This window comes from Chanodichthys erythropterus, chromosome 20, assembly GCF_024489055.1.
Source record: "Chanodichthys erythropterus isolate Z2021 chromosome 20, ASM2448905v1, whole genome shotgun sequence".
Lineage (NCBI taxonomy): Eukaryota > Metazoa > Chordata > Actinopteri > Cypriniformes > Xenocyprididae > Chanodichthys > Chanodichthys erythropterus.
In genome coordinates this window covers 4801725-4819366 of record NC_090240.1, presented here as the reverse complement: position 1 = coordinate 4819366, position 17642 = coordinate 4801725, and the positions used below count along the sequence as shown (strand labels likewise).

At 37.1% G+C, this 17642-nt stretch overlaps 1 protein-coding gene across 1 annotated transcript; it reads left to right on the top strand.

The window, feature by feature from the left end:
* Positions 1-3451: 3451 nt before the first annotated feature.
* On the top strand, positions 3452-5998 carry ngfa (nerve growth factor a (beta polypeptide)). Its single transcript, XM_067371900.1, has 2 exons — positions 3452-3509; positions 5298-5998. The coding sequence occupies exon 2, from the start codon at positions 5309-5311 to the stop codon at positions 5996-5998; it is 690 nt and encodes a 229-aa protein (XP_067228001.1). The 5' UTR covers positions 3452-3509; positions 5298-5308.
* Positions 5999-17642: the final 11644 nt, after the last annotated feature.

Here is a 17642-nt window from a genome sequence, read left to right as displayed (position 1 = left end):
TTTTGTGATGTTGCTGTTTTCTAAATTTACTTAATTTTAAGTAAGTATGTTTTAAAAATCATAAGATGTGATATTGGTTTATTCAGTGTTGCTATCAGCATACACAAACAGGTACATTAGTGTTAATATTTTGAAGTATTAACTGTCCATACATTGCACTTTAAAAAGAATCTTTTGAGGCTCTTGTTGGTGGATAGAATATATTTTTGGACTATATTTTTTCTTTGTATCTGTCAAAATAGTACAAGATTATTCTACAATATATATGACATCAAATAAGAGTTAGCACAAAAATAATCTAAATGTAATCCAAAAGTAGTCAGATTACGTTACCAAAAATGTTTATATTACTGATTACAAATTTTGTCATGTAATTTATAATCAGTAACTGATTACAATTCATAAATAATCTACCCAGTTGTTAATAAAAAAATGAGTTTTGCTAAATGGAAATAGGACAAATGGCGGGTAAGGGACCGTATAAAATGTCCACACATTGCATTTAAATGAATGCATTTGATTGGTAACAATGGTCATATGTCATTTCATGATGACAGATGTCACACAACACTGTCATAATTTTTACGCCTGCTAGAGGGCGCATGACTTTAAAACAAATATAGGTTGTAATATGGTGCTTGAAAAAATGACCTATTGGGTCGTTTTTTTGGAGGAGGACAGTCTTGTCTGTCAGTCCTACCTACCCGTCTGTCTGTCTGTCTGTCTGTCTGTGTGCCTGTCTGTCTATCTGTCTATCTATCTATCTATCTATCTATCTATCTATCTATCTATCTATCTATCTATCTATCTATCTATCTATCTATCTATCTATCTATCTATCTATCTACCTTCCTTCCTACCTGTCTGTCTGTCTGTCTATCTATAATATATGTCTGTCTGTCTGTCTATCAATCTGTGTGTTTGTTTCTTGAGCATCAAATCATCATTTTATAATGATTTTTGACGGATCTTGTGACACTGAAAACTGGAGAAATGATGCTGAAAATTCAGCTTTGATCACAGGAATAAATTACATTTATTAACAGTTATTTTAGATTTTTTTTGTAAATTATTTTGTTTTGAGAATGCTTAGATTTTTTTCATTGGTAAAAAGGATTAAGAAAGACGTTTTTTCTTTCTTTTTTTTGGGGGGGGGGGGTGTAAATGTGGAGTGTTCTGTTTTTTACACAAGTACACGCACACATAGTCATACAATCACATACAAAGTGTGATCATCTGAAAGCAACGGTTTGCAGATTGCAGACCATCTGCTCACTTTTCTCCTGATTATCAAAGTTGAGGGTTGCTTTTTCAGTCCATGCTTATGATCTGATTGTAAGCATTGCACGTTATTTAAAATAACCCACCATCAAACCTTTATGAATCCTGCATAGATGTTGTGCAGTGCATTTTTAACATTAATACAATTATTGCACAATAAACATTACTAGTTTGCACACTAGGAAGCCTATGAGATTATGCCAGCACAGATTTGGCATTACGCCTGTTCTTTGGCTTTACCTTATATAAACAGAGTGGCAGTGTTTGGAAACGGGCTTTTCTCTCTGTGTTGTGACTGTTTTACAGTACACAGGATCTTCAAGTAAACACGTTTGTGGGCACTGGGTGACCAGGATTGTGCTGGGACTGTCTGTTTATATTTTTGTTTTGTTTTTTGACAAAACAATACTGACTTTAAATGAACCTGTTTACTTGGTTCCTTTTGTCACAATAAATTTTGTGTGGATGTCTCTTATTTGTGGTGTAAATATGGAAGAGGCTGATGTTTGCAGGGACTAGAACTAAATTGCTTTGGATTGCTTTTGGAAAATGCTTTTGGATGTTTTGCTTATAAGCTGTGCAGGTAATATTAATCATGATCCAATTTAGTTGGTGTACCGAATTTAGACTTTGTTTATTGTTGTTGATGCAATAATAAGGTCCGTTGGTTATTGAGTTCTCTTTTTAATGCATTCCTTGTTTATTTCTGCTTATTTCTAACTTTATTAAAGCTTCCATATGTGGGGATTTTAACGTAAATTCAGAAAGCCCAGTCTGATGGATGGTTTCTAATGAAACACTTTCTAGTGTGTGGTTCAGATGGGGGCAGAGGTCTCATAATGAAGTGTAAAATATCACACTTTTAATGGAATGACACTTCAGGCAGCTGAAGTGACTAATGGTCTGGGTGAGGATATGGGTAAATACAGCATAATTAACCATGACCTTTTGTGTGGTTTTGGAAGTATTTTCCCCATTCATTTTGTCCTTTTCCAAAATAAAAAAAAGACAAGAAACAAACCAATCAGCTCCAAGATGAATCACAATATTACAAACTTCATATATTGTATAGTAAAGTATATTAAAATCTTTAAAAGATACAAGTCTTTGTTTAGCATTGCAAATAAAATAAAAGATAAAACATTAATTTAGGGTGGAATTCTCATGATTAACTAGTTGCTTATTATCATGCATATTAGTAGGATATTAGCTGTTTATTAGTACTTATAAAGCACAAATGAATGCCTTATTCTGCATGACCATATTCTACATCCCTTAATCCTACCAATACCTAAACTTAACAACTACCTTACTATTAATAAGCAGTAATTAGGAGTTTATTGAGGCAAATGTAGTTAATAGTGAGAATTGGACCCTAATCAGTGTGATGCTTTGGGCAATGTTCTGCTGGAAAACCTTGGGTCCTGCCATCCATGTGGATGTTACTTTGACATGTACCACCTACCTAAGCATTGTTGCAGACCATGTACACCCTTTCATAGAAACAGTATTCCCTGGTGGCTGTGGCCTCTTTCAGCAGTATAATGCACCCTGCCACAAAGCAAAAATGGTTCGGGAATGGTTTAAGGAGCACAACAACGAGTTTGAGGTGTTGACTTGGCCTCCAAATTCCCCAGATCTGTGGGATGTGTTGGAAAAGCAAGTATGATCCATGGAGGCCCCTCCCTGCAACTGACAGGACTTAAAGGATCTGCTGCTAACATCTTGGTGTCAGATACCACAGCACACCTTCAGGGGTCTAGTGGAGCCCATGCCTCGATGGGTCAGGGCTGTTTTGGCAGCAAAAGGGGGGCCAATACAATATTAGTAAGGTGGTCATATTGTTATGCCTGATCAGTGTATATCATCAGTTAACAACCAAAATCGTTTAGAACCCTACTGTTGCACACTTTGAGTTCCTGCAGCCACATAATTTCTGATGTGAATACTGAGAGAAAAATAAGTTCACAGGTTCTAGACTATAAAAACTTCAAAATATGTATAACTCGTCATTGACCTTCAAATGCAGCTTTGAAGATTATATTCAGACGACTGAACGCATATACTTGGATGTTATTGTACCTAAAGAGCCACTGTGTGTGTCTGTTTTACAGAAAAAAGCAGGAACACAGGCCAGTCCTGATGGCAGGCGCTTGGGGGTCAGCCTGCACTGGACTCTGGCTCTAGCAGCCCACTGGGCCCTCACTTCAACTCTGAACATTTCACAGGTCAGTGAGCAGAGACATATACTGTACAAACTCACTCACACAAACACATACATTAATTTGTATAACAATATCAGTGATGGCACTGCATGAACTTCCATTGATTTTATATCAGGTTAATGGTATTTTCTATGGCCTAACCCAACCCCACCCCTATTTTTAACTAGTGAGGACCAGTAAAATGTTGTCATAACTGACACTAGTCGTTTGTCATAATATTTCACTATACAAGTGAGGACATTAGGATTAGTTGACTTTAAAATGGAAACTATCCCAAGCTTTACTAACTCTCAAGCCATCCTAGGTGTATATGACTTTCTTTTTTCAGACAAATATAATCAGAGTTATATTAATAATCACCCTGATGCTCCAAAGCCTTATAATAGCAGTGAACGGAAAACACCAGTTTGAAACCCCCCCAAAAAAAGTGCGTCCATCCATCATAAATGTACTCCACACAGCTCCGGGGGATTAATAAAGGCCTTCTGAAGTGAAGCGATGCATTTGTGTAAGAAAAATATCCATATTTAATACATTATAAAGTAAAATATACATTGTGTCATTTACGCTTTTTTTGTAAGTTGAATACGGAAGGCGTAGGACATAATGTAGGCGTTTTGAATTGTGAGAGGAGATACACTTTCTTCGTAAGTTGAATACGGTAGGTGGTTTGACGAAAGTGTTCTTAAACGCATACCTTCACTTCAGAAGGCCTGTGCCCGACCCTGGAGCCGTGTGGAGTACATTTATGATGGATGGATGCACTTTCTTGAGCTTCAAACAGGTGGTTTCCTTTCACTGGTTAGCTTAGGAGCATTAAGGTGATTATTAATATAACTCTGATTGTATTTGTCTGAAAGAAGAAAGTCATATATACCTAGGATGGCTTGAGGGTGAGTAAATCATGAAGTAATTTTAATATTGAAGTGAACTAATCCTTTAATACTATTATTATTTATTATCCAGTTCGAAGGAGTTGATTTGGGGGGCACTTGTGACCTAAAGGTTAGAGAGTCTGACTTGTAACCCAAAGGTTGCGGGTTGGAGTCTCATCACCGGCAGGAATTGTAAGTGGGGGGAGTGAATGTACAGTGCTCTATTCCACCCTCAATACCATGATTGAGGTGAGACCCTTGAGCAAGGCACCGAACCCCCAACTGCTCCCTGGGCGTCGCAGTAAAAATTGGCTGCCTACTGGGTGTGTGTTTGTTCACTGCTCACTGCTGTGTGTGTGCACTTGGATAGAGGACAAATTTCACATTTTTTCACAAATTTGTCACATCACTTTCACTTTCAGCAAAGCTCAATTAAATTTATCAAAAGTGAAAGAAAAGACATTTACATTGTTACAAAAAAGTAAAAAAAAAATAATAATAATAAAAAATGGTAGTGTAAATATACTTAAAGTCAGTTAATTTGAATTTAATTTAATTAAACAAATAACTTTGTTGATTTCATTTTTATTTAATCTAATTTTGGTTTCTCAATAGTCATTAAAATAATCTCAATATAAATAATAAAAAAAAATTGATGGCCTTAAAACAGCCTTCATTTTTTTTATTCAAAAATATTTCTTATTTTTTCCTTTTGATTTTTGGGCGAAATATACCCCAGCCATGTTCTCGACAAGTTTCAGCCAGATTCCTCCATGCATAGCACAGTAATATCTTCAATATGAACAGTGCTGCCATTTTAACCAGTCCAGAAATCCAGTCCACATTACTGACAGAAAAAAATTAATATGCACATTTCCATGATGATGATTGTTTTTCACCGTCTCTTTGCAAACAGGACAAGTGCCCATGAGGTCGTTGACGCTGGTCCTGCTCGTCCTGATCAGCGTCCAGGCTGCACTCATCATGGGAGGCCACACCCAGGCGCAGGGGCCAGCCAATCAGCATGCAGCAGCACAACACTCACCCAGGCCTCATGGCCAATCCAAGCAGGACTCGCATTATGAAGACCTAATCCCCACCGTGGACCCCAAACTCTTCAACAAACGCCGTTACCGCTCACCTCGCGTGCTGTTCAGTGACGTGGTCCCTACGGAAAATGAAACGGGAGGCCCCAGACGCCCACGTGTCCGGCGGAAGGCTAACGACTTCTTGCATCGTGGTGAGTACTCGGTGTGCGACAGCGAAGAGCACTGGGTTGGCAACCTGACCCATGCCACAGATTTAGCGGGCAATGAAGTCACGGTGCTGCCACACGTTCGCATCAACAACGTCGTAAAGAAGCAACTCTTCTTCGAGACCACATGCCGTGTGTCGAAACCCATCGGGACCCCCAAGCAAGGTCATGGAGCCAGCGGCGTTAAAGCCGGAACCTCTAGCTGTCGTGGGATTGACAACAAGCACTGGAACTCATATTGCACCAACACGCACACCTATGTGCGGGCGCTAACGTCCTACAAAAACCAGATCGCCTGGAGGTTCATCCGAATCAATGCCGCTTGCGTGTGCGTGCTCAGCCGCAACTCATGGAGGCATTGACTGATGGATTGACTGGTGTCTCAGCCAACCCACTGCAGCCTCCTGTCATAAGCCCCTCCCACACGTCAATAACATCTGTACTGCCAACGCTGGTGATCCGAGACCCCGCCCCTTTTCTGTTCTGTTTATGACATCGCAACCCAGTCCCCTCCTACCCTACCTCACTCTGTAAATTATTGGTTGTTTAAGTTATGAGGACTGCATGACATATTTATATAGTTTATACGTTCAGAATATAAATATAAATATATATATGTGTATATACAGTATACATAAAGCAAGCTTTTGTTGTGTTGTTGATGCTCTTATTTATTAAACACCTCACTTCAGTATGTCAATGCAAGACTGTTTCTGTCTTAATCTCATTCAATATGCTCATTCAAACTTATTTTTCACAAAAGCAGTTAATTTAGTGCAAAACTTCATGCATATTTCGTTTGAATTTGCATGAAAAAAGTAAGAATGAAGGTCCACCCCTAAACATAACCATCAGTGAGGTTTTCTTCTGCTGAACACAAAAGAAGGCATTTTGAAGAATATGGATAACCAAACAGTTGATGGGCCCCATTGACTTCAATAGTATGGAAAAAGAAAAATAACCTACTATGGAAGTCTATGGGGTCCGTCAACTGTTTGGTTACCGACATTCTTCAAAATATCCTTTGTGTTCAACAGAAGAAAGAAATTCATACTGGTTTGGAACAACTTGACAGACTTTTCATTTATGGGTAAACTGTCCCTTTAAATAGTCTTGGGTGTGCTGTTTATTTTCAGTTTTTATAAATTTTATACTTTTTATTAAATCTATCTATAATTAAAGATTAAAGTTTGAAAATCTCCCACTTATGGAGTATTTCACAAGTATGATGTTTTTTAAGGTGTGGAAACAGTCAATGTTTTATTGAATGCAAATTAGATTGGATCAAATGCTGCCATTTCTACCAGAAAGACTTGGGAGGCCAAGAAACATTTGGATAAGATTTATTAAACAGTTTGTATGCATATATCGAAAAATTATAAAGTTCTTTGGCGTAGGCCCCGTCCATAGTACAATCCGGAGTAGCATACGTTTGCAGATGGGGGTGAATGTCGTATGTATCTGCGAACATAATAGTGGGTACTCAGGTGATGTATAATGATTGGTTAGTTAGATAATGAGTAATAAAGTGCATTAGAGTCTTCCGGGTAGAACTTCCCATTTCTAACAGAATTTGTCTCTGTTTGAGCAACAGGAATATCATTGTGCTTCTTAAGCTCAAATCACACAGAGTGTGGCCCCGTTTACACTAGTGCGTTTTTAAAACTGTGTTTTAAAATGAAAATGATCCTCATCTACACTGGCGTTTCCACAGCATTTCAGAAACAGAGTAGTGTAAACGACAGACGTAACCGAAGCAAAAGTTATGCATTTTATGCATTTTATTGAGCATGATTTCAACTATTCTCTGCATAATACGGTATCCCTTTGTGAAAAAGAAATGCACGTAGTTCTATTAAATGTGCACTTTCATAATGTTTTTCAACACACTTAAGTACACTTTTTTAAAGTATATTTTAAATGCTTGTCAGTACATTTAGCAGTCCTACACGTCTTTAACCATTTCCCAAAAAACAACAGAATTATGAAATCTCCTACAAAGATGTTCTTAAGTGGGACAAAAAGCACTTTAAAGTCCAACTAACTGCAGTTGATATAAATTTAAACTATAATACAATTTAAATTTAATTGCAATTAACATGCAAGCATCTGAAATATTACCTGCTTTTAAAAAGTATGCTAAATTGTACCTCTTTTTCACAAGGGTTTAGTTTGAAGCAGGAAAACAATTCCACAAATCCTTGTGTTTTTTTCCCTATACATTCTTGCACTGCACTATCCAACCGATCCAGGTTGTTTGTCTGGTAGCAGTTAGTCCCAACCAAAACTAATCGGTTACATCGTACTGACAGCAGAATTCAGGTCACATACTTCCAGAACTGTTTGAGTTTGCCAAGAAAGAAACACAGATGAGATGAATGAGAATGCCAACAGATAGCTTTCAAGTACCTAAAACTTTAGCTACCTTTAAACAGCTTAGCTTTAACACTATTCATTTGAGTAGTCCTGAAATGCAAATCTACTACTGGAAAATGTAACATCTCATTTGGAAAACTATTACAGACTTTTGCCAATGTCCATTTTAAAGCTGATGAAAGCAATCTAATGCACTGTCAAATTTTAACTAAGGTAAAATTGAAGAGAGCCGCTGTTTATAACGCATAGCAACAACTGTTTTTCTTATACAGTGCTGACAGATGTGTAAGTGTGTATCATAAGTTCATCTACTGACGTGGAGTTGGCACTCAAAAAAAGCATCTTCCTGTCTGTTTCCCGCTCAGGGATGAATGTATTGTCTGGAATAGGCTACTAAGGGATTAGTTGGGATCCCTCATGTTCTTTCCTTTCCAGTCCATGTTGGATCATAAAAATGAGCTCAAATAAATGAGACAAAACTCATAGTGTAATCATCCATGCAAGGTGACCTGGAAGACATTTCAGACTAGAATCTCACTCTGGATCCTTGGGTCACGTCAAGAAGATATACAATGGGAAAGACAGATTGGCTTTAGTAGCGCAACTCTAGCCATAAAGGAGGTCGCGTGTAAATCGAAGCAGCTGTCCTGCCGGTGGTGAGGAGCACACGCTGAACGGCATCTGGAATCATGCACGGGCATCGTGAATTAATGAAGGTCCTGGCGGCAGTCTGTGAGAGAGCGTCCCAACTGAACCTCTGTCCATGCAAGAACATGTTTATGTATTCTGATTACAGTTTAGGCGGAGAGAGAAGAGCATGAGAGAGTATGTGTTTGTGGGTCAGGTGGGGACCAAATGTCACCTTGATGACCGTCCCACCGTCAACTTGATGAAAGGATTAAAAATGTCTCAATTCAAATCTAAAAATGCCAAACGTTTTTATAAGGCAGTTCTTTTTCAGGAAGCAGAGCAAGTAAAATCTATAATTTGTTACCCTATAAATCTATAATTTGTTAATACGTTACCCCCAACACTGATAATGACAATCGGTCAGCTGATTGTGTTACATAATGCCTGTTGCATTCTTATTTCATTGACATGTAACTGTCAGTTATGTTAAGTGAAACAATAGCAACACTTTATCATAGAATTATGTAACACAATCAGCTGACCGATTGTCATTATCAGTGTTGGGGGTAACGTATTAAAAGTAACTTGAGTAATGTAATCAGATTACTTTAAGTAACGAGTAACGCATTACTTTTAAATTTACAATAAAATAGCTGAGTTATTTTTTCAAATAAGTAACGCAAGTAAGTATCCCATTTATTGACTGACAGCTTTACTGTCCCCATGTTGAGAGGAATCATGAGTAAGTGCAGAGGCTTTGTGTGTGCTGTTTGAACATGACGCTTAATGCAGTTCTAGACTAAAGCCGCATTTCGACCGCAGAGCCTAAATGAAGTTCCGGGTAAAAATTCTCCCCCTCAGAAAGCCCCTGCTCGCGAGGTAGTACTTTTTCAAAGTTCTGGAAATTTCAGGTGTGGGACTGAACATGCTGATTGGTTGAGTTCACGCAGCATTTTGATGGGTTGTGGTGCATGCAGTAAGAGTTGTTTGCTAGTCGAATCAACAATGGAGTTAAAAAAATATGACACATGGACCGACGACGAGGTTCGGGCTTTATTATGCTTATATGCACAGGACGAAATCCAGCAGGAACTACACTCTTAGCCCGGATTTTATATTTACTTAAAAATATAATTACAATATACTTAAAATATTTAAGTTTGGTTGCATTACTTAATAATATAAGTATATTCTACTAATTTGTGGGTGTATTTGAATGTGTTAATAAATGTAAGTTAAATGCATTTAAATTATGAAGTTTTTCTCCTGACCACTCCTACACACTGGTTTGCGGCAGGTGATGACGCCATTTTGTCGTGGTGTGTGTGAATTCAAGGAGCTGTTGATGAGCAGTTGGAACATTTGTTTTGGCTGTTCTACAGACATTTTTTCAAAACATTTACCTTTTTATAGTTTATTTTCAAAGGAGAAAATCACAATTTTTAGGTTACCATCATCGAGGTCAGGGTTTGTTTTAGTTGAGCTCTTGACCCTTGACTTTTTAATATTAGATTTTGTTTGGGCAGTTTTAACTGCATTAAAACCAACCAGACAAGCAAAGTTAAAAGATGATCAGGTGGTGTTGGTTATGTTTTCACATAATCATTATTTGATCTGAATCACTGAACTCATTTAGAGCCCAATCTCTGAGTTAGATTTACATTATTGATTACAGCAGCACTGTGATTCTACAGCGGAGGATCAACTTTTACAATACATTTTTTTTTTTTAAAGTTGTTCTTATTACAAAAAAAAAAAAAAATATATATATATATATATATATATATATTTATTAGGCAGACACAGACATCAAGAATCAGCATATGAATCTCAACAATGGTGACAAGCAACATATTCTGATAAACAGATCAACTCTGAACATTAGAAAACAAGCTACTAAAAAGTCACAGAAAAACAGCAAAATTTAAATAGTGAGAATAGAAAATTACTAAGACAATTCAGCTCATAATTTATTCATGCAGCAATGCATGATGGGAGGCATGGATGAATTTTGATTGGTGGCAAGTTAACTTGCTTAGTACATTGAACTTAAATATACTATGTGTAATAACTACAAAGTAATTAATATTACAAAACATTTTAAGTTAAATTAACTCGAATTATTAAGTTCACATTACTTAATCATTACTTAATTTTTTTAGGGCAACCAGTTTCCTCAAATTTTTTAAGTAAATTCAACTTATCCAGCCTAACAGTGTAGAATGTCATGCAGTCCAACGTCACTGAACTAATCTTCACAGTACTTTAGACCACGGTGGAAATGCAGACAGCAACAGGTAAATTTCCTGGGTTAAAAAGTTGCTGGGACAAATTGTTCCGGGTCATTTCGGTGGAAACGCGGCTTAAATGTGAACATGCATTTACTTATCTCACTTGCACAAAAACAGATTCAGTATTCCTCAAAATGAATAAAACTGTGAAATGCAGACACAGAATATTACGCAAACCTGCAGTACTGTATTTCAATAGCTTAAATAACACAAATATACTTTTTATTTAATCTCACTTTATTGACCAATGTCCTTGCTTCTGACCTTTGGCCTTTTGACCTCTCAACCATACTAATAAGTAAAAAAGACTATTCCAAAAATTTGTTTATTTATTTACTGCTGAAGAGTGTTGAACTTTCTTTTCCTGCATCCTATTCTTCTGTGAACCAGAACAGCAGCAAGCTGAAAGGTTTGTTTGAGCAGCGCCCTCTACTGTTCAGGCGTGAATTTGCATTTCCTTTTGCCCTGAGGCTTATTCAATTCACTTTTGGTTATTCCTATGATGTCAAAGCAGAATTTTCAGCATCATTACTCCATCTAATATGATGACTTGATCCTCAAGAAATATATTTTTTTTATTTTTAACAATGTCGAAAACAGTTGTGCTGCTTAATATTTCTGTGAAAACCATAATAGTTTTACAGGTTTCTTTGATGAATAAAATGTTCAAAAGAACAGCATTTATTTAAAAAAAGAAATCTTTAGGAAACATTATAAATGTCTTTAATGTCATGCACTTTTGATCAATTTAATATTTCCTTGTTAAATAAAAATATTAATTTCTTTAAAAAAAAATAAAAATAAAAATAAAAAACCTTACTGACCCCGAACTTTTGAACAGTAGTGTGTATATAAAATTAAAATTAAAAAGAATCTAACATAAATGAACTAATAACAATGAGTTAACTGATTATGAGTTAACATAAATTGATAAAGTGTTGCTATTGTTTCACTTATCTAACAGTTATGTTAATTTAATGTTATATGAATGTATAAAATGAGTTTTATAAAGAATAAGTATTATTTAATGAATGTGTGTTTAACAAAGTTACTGAACCCGAGGCCATGCTGTAAAGAACAGCTGAACTCAAGGGCACACAAGCACTACACTGTTTCTGTACCTTCAACAGCTTCTTATGTAGAAATTACATTGTCATTGTCATTACAAATGGATTAAAACACATGGAAGTGCACCTGAGATGTAACTGATAATATGTCGTGCGAGGTGCAGAAACACAGTGGGTGGTTGGACTGGAAGGACTGTTGCAGCTGCATGGGCCAGTGAGAGAGACACTGTCAAAGTTTCAGTGTCACGCTCAACAATAGCAGGTATTAGATAACATAAAGGCTGCCGAAAACACACTGCCACTCTTACTTTCTTTTTCTGTGAATATTGTGAGACCAGAATTATGTCATGCCAAGACTTGTCTTTGAAATGAGAAATTATATGATAGACATTCCTTGAGTTGCCTCAAGCCTGGATAACTTCAACAAGTTTGTTATACTCATATTCTGGTTTGGTTACATATTAGTTACATAAAAATATGGGAATATGTCCTATAGTTTTCCATCATCAACAGAGACTCTAAATGCTTCTACTGCATAAAAGTTTGATGAATAAAAACAAGCTACAATTATACAGAAATTATTTAACTTTTTATATAAGTTTTTTAAAACATTTATATTATTTTATATTGTGCTAAGTTCATGGGTCATCGTTAAAATATCATCTGCCAAAAGTGCCACTTACTCGGCTGTCAGTAAAATCAGTTAAAAGTGCTTTAAAATAATATTATCATAAGGCAAACTTTGTTTCGTGCTCAGAAACAGTGTTGTTGATCAGAGAAGTCTATGATAGTGTACGTGTGCCATCTTGTGGTCAGAAATATGTATGCAGTCTTTAAATGTTGGATATCAGGTGAATTTCACAAAGTCTTGGTTGTATTACTCCTAAAGATTAAAAAGAAAAATATGACTATATATATTATTTTATTTATTATATATATATATATATATATATATATATATATATATATATATTTATATATATATATATATATATATATTTATTTATATATATATTTATATTTTATAATCAGGCAGTATACCATTTATAAATAGACAATAAAATGATATAGAAAACCATAATGGCTGTATGGAGCAAGGCAACATATTTCTGACACAACAAATTCATCTCTAACAGAACACAATCCACAAAATTATGCTGTAAATTTTAATTAAACTTAATTCATCTGTATTGTGAGAATATCTACTGTAAAAAAAAAACAAAAAAACAAGGAGAATACTTAACTATAACAGTACTTAACCTGTTTAATCCCAAATTTTTCCCAAACATAAAAATATCCAAAAGGATGGGTCATCGGTAACGCCTTGAAATAATCAATACTTTTTTCTTTCTTTCTTTTTTTATTTTTATGGAAAAGCGTATGAAAAACTGTGTCTTATGGTCGGCCACAATTGGGACTGGAGGGATAATGTGTATAACCAAATTAATTTCTGCAGTCATCAAAATTATTATATATCTCAGTTCAGTTACAAACACATTCACATTACTATTATAAGGGCTGGGACAATACTACCGATGCATTGCGATTTTTCTAAAAGCATCGCAAATCGATTCTGAGCTTAGCTTTTAACAGCAGATGGCGTTCTAGGCTATTTTTTAACAGAATGCTCAAATGCTCAAGAAGAAGAGCGCTTGTGCATTCGGCTGAGTCTGAAAATGTATTTGCACCTCAGAATGCTTTTATGACACGAGATTAATGTAAACAACCCACTGCAAACACCCCAGTAATTCGCTTCAACCTTTTCGAACTTTATGAATGATTATTTTATAGAAGGTTGAAGTGGTGAGTGTAAGAAGTTGGAAGGAAACAGAGTACATCTGTTTCTAAAGCACGCAGTGCCATCTGCTGTTAAAAACTAAGCTCAGAATTCGAGAGAAAATCAAGCTACAGACGGAAAACATCAGAATCGATCCGGAATCATGCATCGATGTATTGTCCCAGCCCTAACTATTAATCATGAAAACCCTTATACAACACTGATAAGAATACGGAGATAAAAAAAATAAAAAAATCAACCATCAAGTATTTCAAAATTGTTACTTTACTTACACTGATGAGCCATTAGGCCACCCCCAGCCTAGAGCAATGAGAGCACCTGGCAACCAAACGGTGCTGCAGGTATGGTTCACAGAGCAGTATACACCACACAAGGTCTGGCTTTCAATCAGCAGAGTGTTTGGTATCAGAATGGGAAAAGCTGCAGATTTATCGAAGTTTGATAAAGGACAAATTGTGATGTTATGGCACCCTGGAACTTCGATCTCAGAAACGACGCGCCTTATGGGTTGTTCAAAGTGGTGCACGGACAGCCAACCATCGTCCAGGCGTGTGTCGCCTGTCAGGCATTGTTCACAGCGAAGCAGGGCCACAGTGTGATAAATCACCAGCAGCTACAATAGTGGTGACCAGGGCAATGTGTCACAGCACACTGTTCATTCGCACAAGACATCACCACCACCCCTCAATATATGGGAAATGGAGGACCTGCTGATTGCTTTTTTGGTACCAGATTCCCCAGGAGACCTATCACCACCTCGTTGAATCAATGCCTCGCTGTGTAGCTGCTGTTTTGCAGGCTAACTGAGGTTCTACGGACACCACTACAAATGGTGCCCTATTTAAAGGGATAGTTCACCCAAAAATGAAAATTTGATGTTTATCTGCTTACCCCCAGGGCATCCAAGATGTAGATTACTTTTTTTCTTCAGTCGAACGCAAATTATGATTTATATCATTTTTTACCTCTAATACACCACTATGTCCAACTTCGTTCAGCTTCCTGTTAGTGAGGTCTGATCGCGCTCTGACAACGGAAGTGATGTCTCGTGCTCATTGAAGTATATGGGCGAGACATCACTTCCATCTTCAGAAGGCGTTTTTTGACCTCACTAACAGGAAGCTGAACGAACTTGGACATAGTGGTGTATTAGAGGTAAAAATTATATAAATAATGTTCGGTTTCTCGCACAAACCGATCGTTTCGTGTCTTAGGACATCAATGTGCCGTCACGAGCCGCAGGGTTTAATTTGGATTTGTCTATGGAAGTTTTTTCGACTCTCATTGTTCAAGTTCCCAATCACTGCTATTATTTGACTGACAGATGGCAGTGGTTGCAGTTAAAAATCATAATTTGCGTTCGACTGAAGAAAAAAAAGTCACCTACATCTTGGATGCACTGGGGGTAAGCAGATAAACATCAAATTTTCATTTTTGGGTGAACTATCCCTTTAAGGGTATAGGGCAGGGGTAGGCAAGTTCGGTCCTAGAGAGCCACTGTCTTGCTGAGTTTAGCTCCAACCTTAATCAAACACACCTGAACAAGCTTATCAAGCTCTTCAGGATTACTGAGGCTATAGGCAGCTGAAGGTTTCTTTTCAGGGTTGGAGCTGAACTCTGCAGGACAGCGGCTCTCTAGGACGGAACTTGTCTACACCTGGTATAGGGGGAGATTTCAGACACAGCCAGTGTTAGCTGAAAATTGTACACTCAGTTCTCAAGTAAGAATATAAAGGTCTTTACTTTCAAAGCATGCCTGCCTCCAAATAAGAATGTCATTGTGTCATCTTTCAGAGATTATTAGTCATACAGGACAGATAATATTTGGTTACTGAAAATGTTTTGTGTTTAATTAAGTTAGGCTTCCATTACCAATAATTTTAGGAATGAAAATCTGCTGCGATAAATTTAGTTTGAAGCTAATGCTGAAGGGAGCAGTGGCAGACAGTCATAGGCCCCCGAGAAATGTCCTCTACAAAAAGGCTGGTACAAAATACACACACACACACAGCGCCACATCATTATGTGATTATCTTATTTCCAGTCTCTAAGGGTTAACAGCACATCTGCTCATATAATTCTGTTGTTCCATAAGAGATAAGCGCCTCCTTGTAGAAACAAGCAAACGTTCTTATATTTGTCTCAGGACTTGATGGCCCACCGTCGGAAGAAATGCGAAGGAAGTGGGCATTAAGTACTTTACTTTGAGCATTGTGGCTTCAAATTCTCTTCATCTTGCACAAATGAGTGCATTAAGATTATGCAATTTGTCAACAACACCTCACAGTCACCCATTTCTTCCCATGACCCCCATTTACACTCATTACAATGTATTCTGGAGTCGTTGCAGAAATAAAGGAAGAGCTCTTAATACCTAATTGTCTGTTCTTCTGTGAATCTCAAAGGACGGATCTCAACTGCTGCCCTCTCACTCTCACTCTCACTGTGGTTGCCAGGATATAGCTTTTCTGTTGCCAGGATACGGCCCCATCCTACTCTAGGATAAGTGCTCTCAAAGAAAGAGTGTAGACTTCTGAAGGACCAGTAGAACAACTGTAGTGGTTTAATGGCGGGACCTTGAGTGGTCAATATTTTTAGGAGATATCATGTGTTTTTGAATGTTTTTATACACCTTAGAATCATAGTCAGATGCCACACTGACCTTCAGATTATTGGGTTGAGGGCACTTGGGTAAAGTTGGTTTTATATTCGCACATTCGGACATCCGTATTCAATAGCCTTGTTAATCACACTACATTGGACATTCAGTGGACATTCACAAGTAAATATGCCATTAAAACAATACTTGCCTATTTTGATCGACTGTGAAAAATGTTGTAAGTTGACAATCGTTGGTTGTCAATATCATGTCACTGCTTAAAATTCGCAAACATTAATTTATTGTACATTTATTGGAAAGTCTGAAGTCCGAATGTGCGAATATAAAACCAACTTTACCCAAGTGTTGAGGGCTAGGAGCCATGTGAGAATGAATGATAAGTTTCCTCTTAACAACATATTAATAAAGTAATATTACATGTGTGCGTTATGTGACTCTTAATCAGGAGGGCTGTGTGTGTAAACAGGAAATGAAAAACACTTTCTTGAAGCTTCAGAATTTTCTATGAAAGCTAAAAATAAAATCTGCAACGTTTATCTCACAATTCTGACTTGTTTCTCGCAATTTGGACTTTATAACAATTCGGTGAAAACAAAACAAAACAAAATTCCATAACTTTCTTACGCCACGGACTAAACATTCGTGTCTGCGTTCCAGGCAGGTTTTTTGAGCCTGTAAGTCACTACTTCAAATCACGACTCACAACTTTGTAGCGTTTAGGCAAGTCAAGCGAGCCAAACTGCCCGAGTATAAACAAACATGGCGGACCGTACGGGGCTTATGCTCATTAACAATTATTTCTATCGCCAAAGGTGCTTACTCCTTGCTTATTTGAGGGAAACGGAGGAGGAAACGGCGCATAAGGCAAGAGAAGCTGTTATACCTTGTATTTTACGTTATTTTACCGTGCATTTGCATATACACCGCATAGGTGCTGCCATTGTTGTTTCGCGGGCTATGTGATGTCAGAACCCGTAACTAGAGCTGTGTCCGAAACCACTCACTCGTTCACTCATTCACTAATCCCTATATAGTGTATGGCTTTTGAGTGCACTATATCTGTATGGAGTGAACGAAATGAAGTGAGTGAATTCGGACGCTGACGTATACACTGTGCGTCGGAGATATCTGTCTCAGAAAAGGCTCGACACACGATAAACCTATTTTATCCTACATGTTATTTACATTATAAAATAATGTTAATAACAATAACAATCATAATGA

What these genes read in the sequence shown, in the direction of transcription:
- ngfa (XM_067371900.1), top strand. Translation starts at nt 5,309, where the DNA reads ATGAGGTCGTTGACGCTGGTCCTGCTCGTCCTGATCAGCGTCCAGGCT.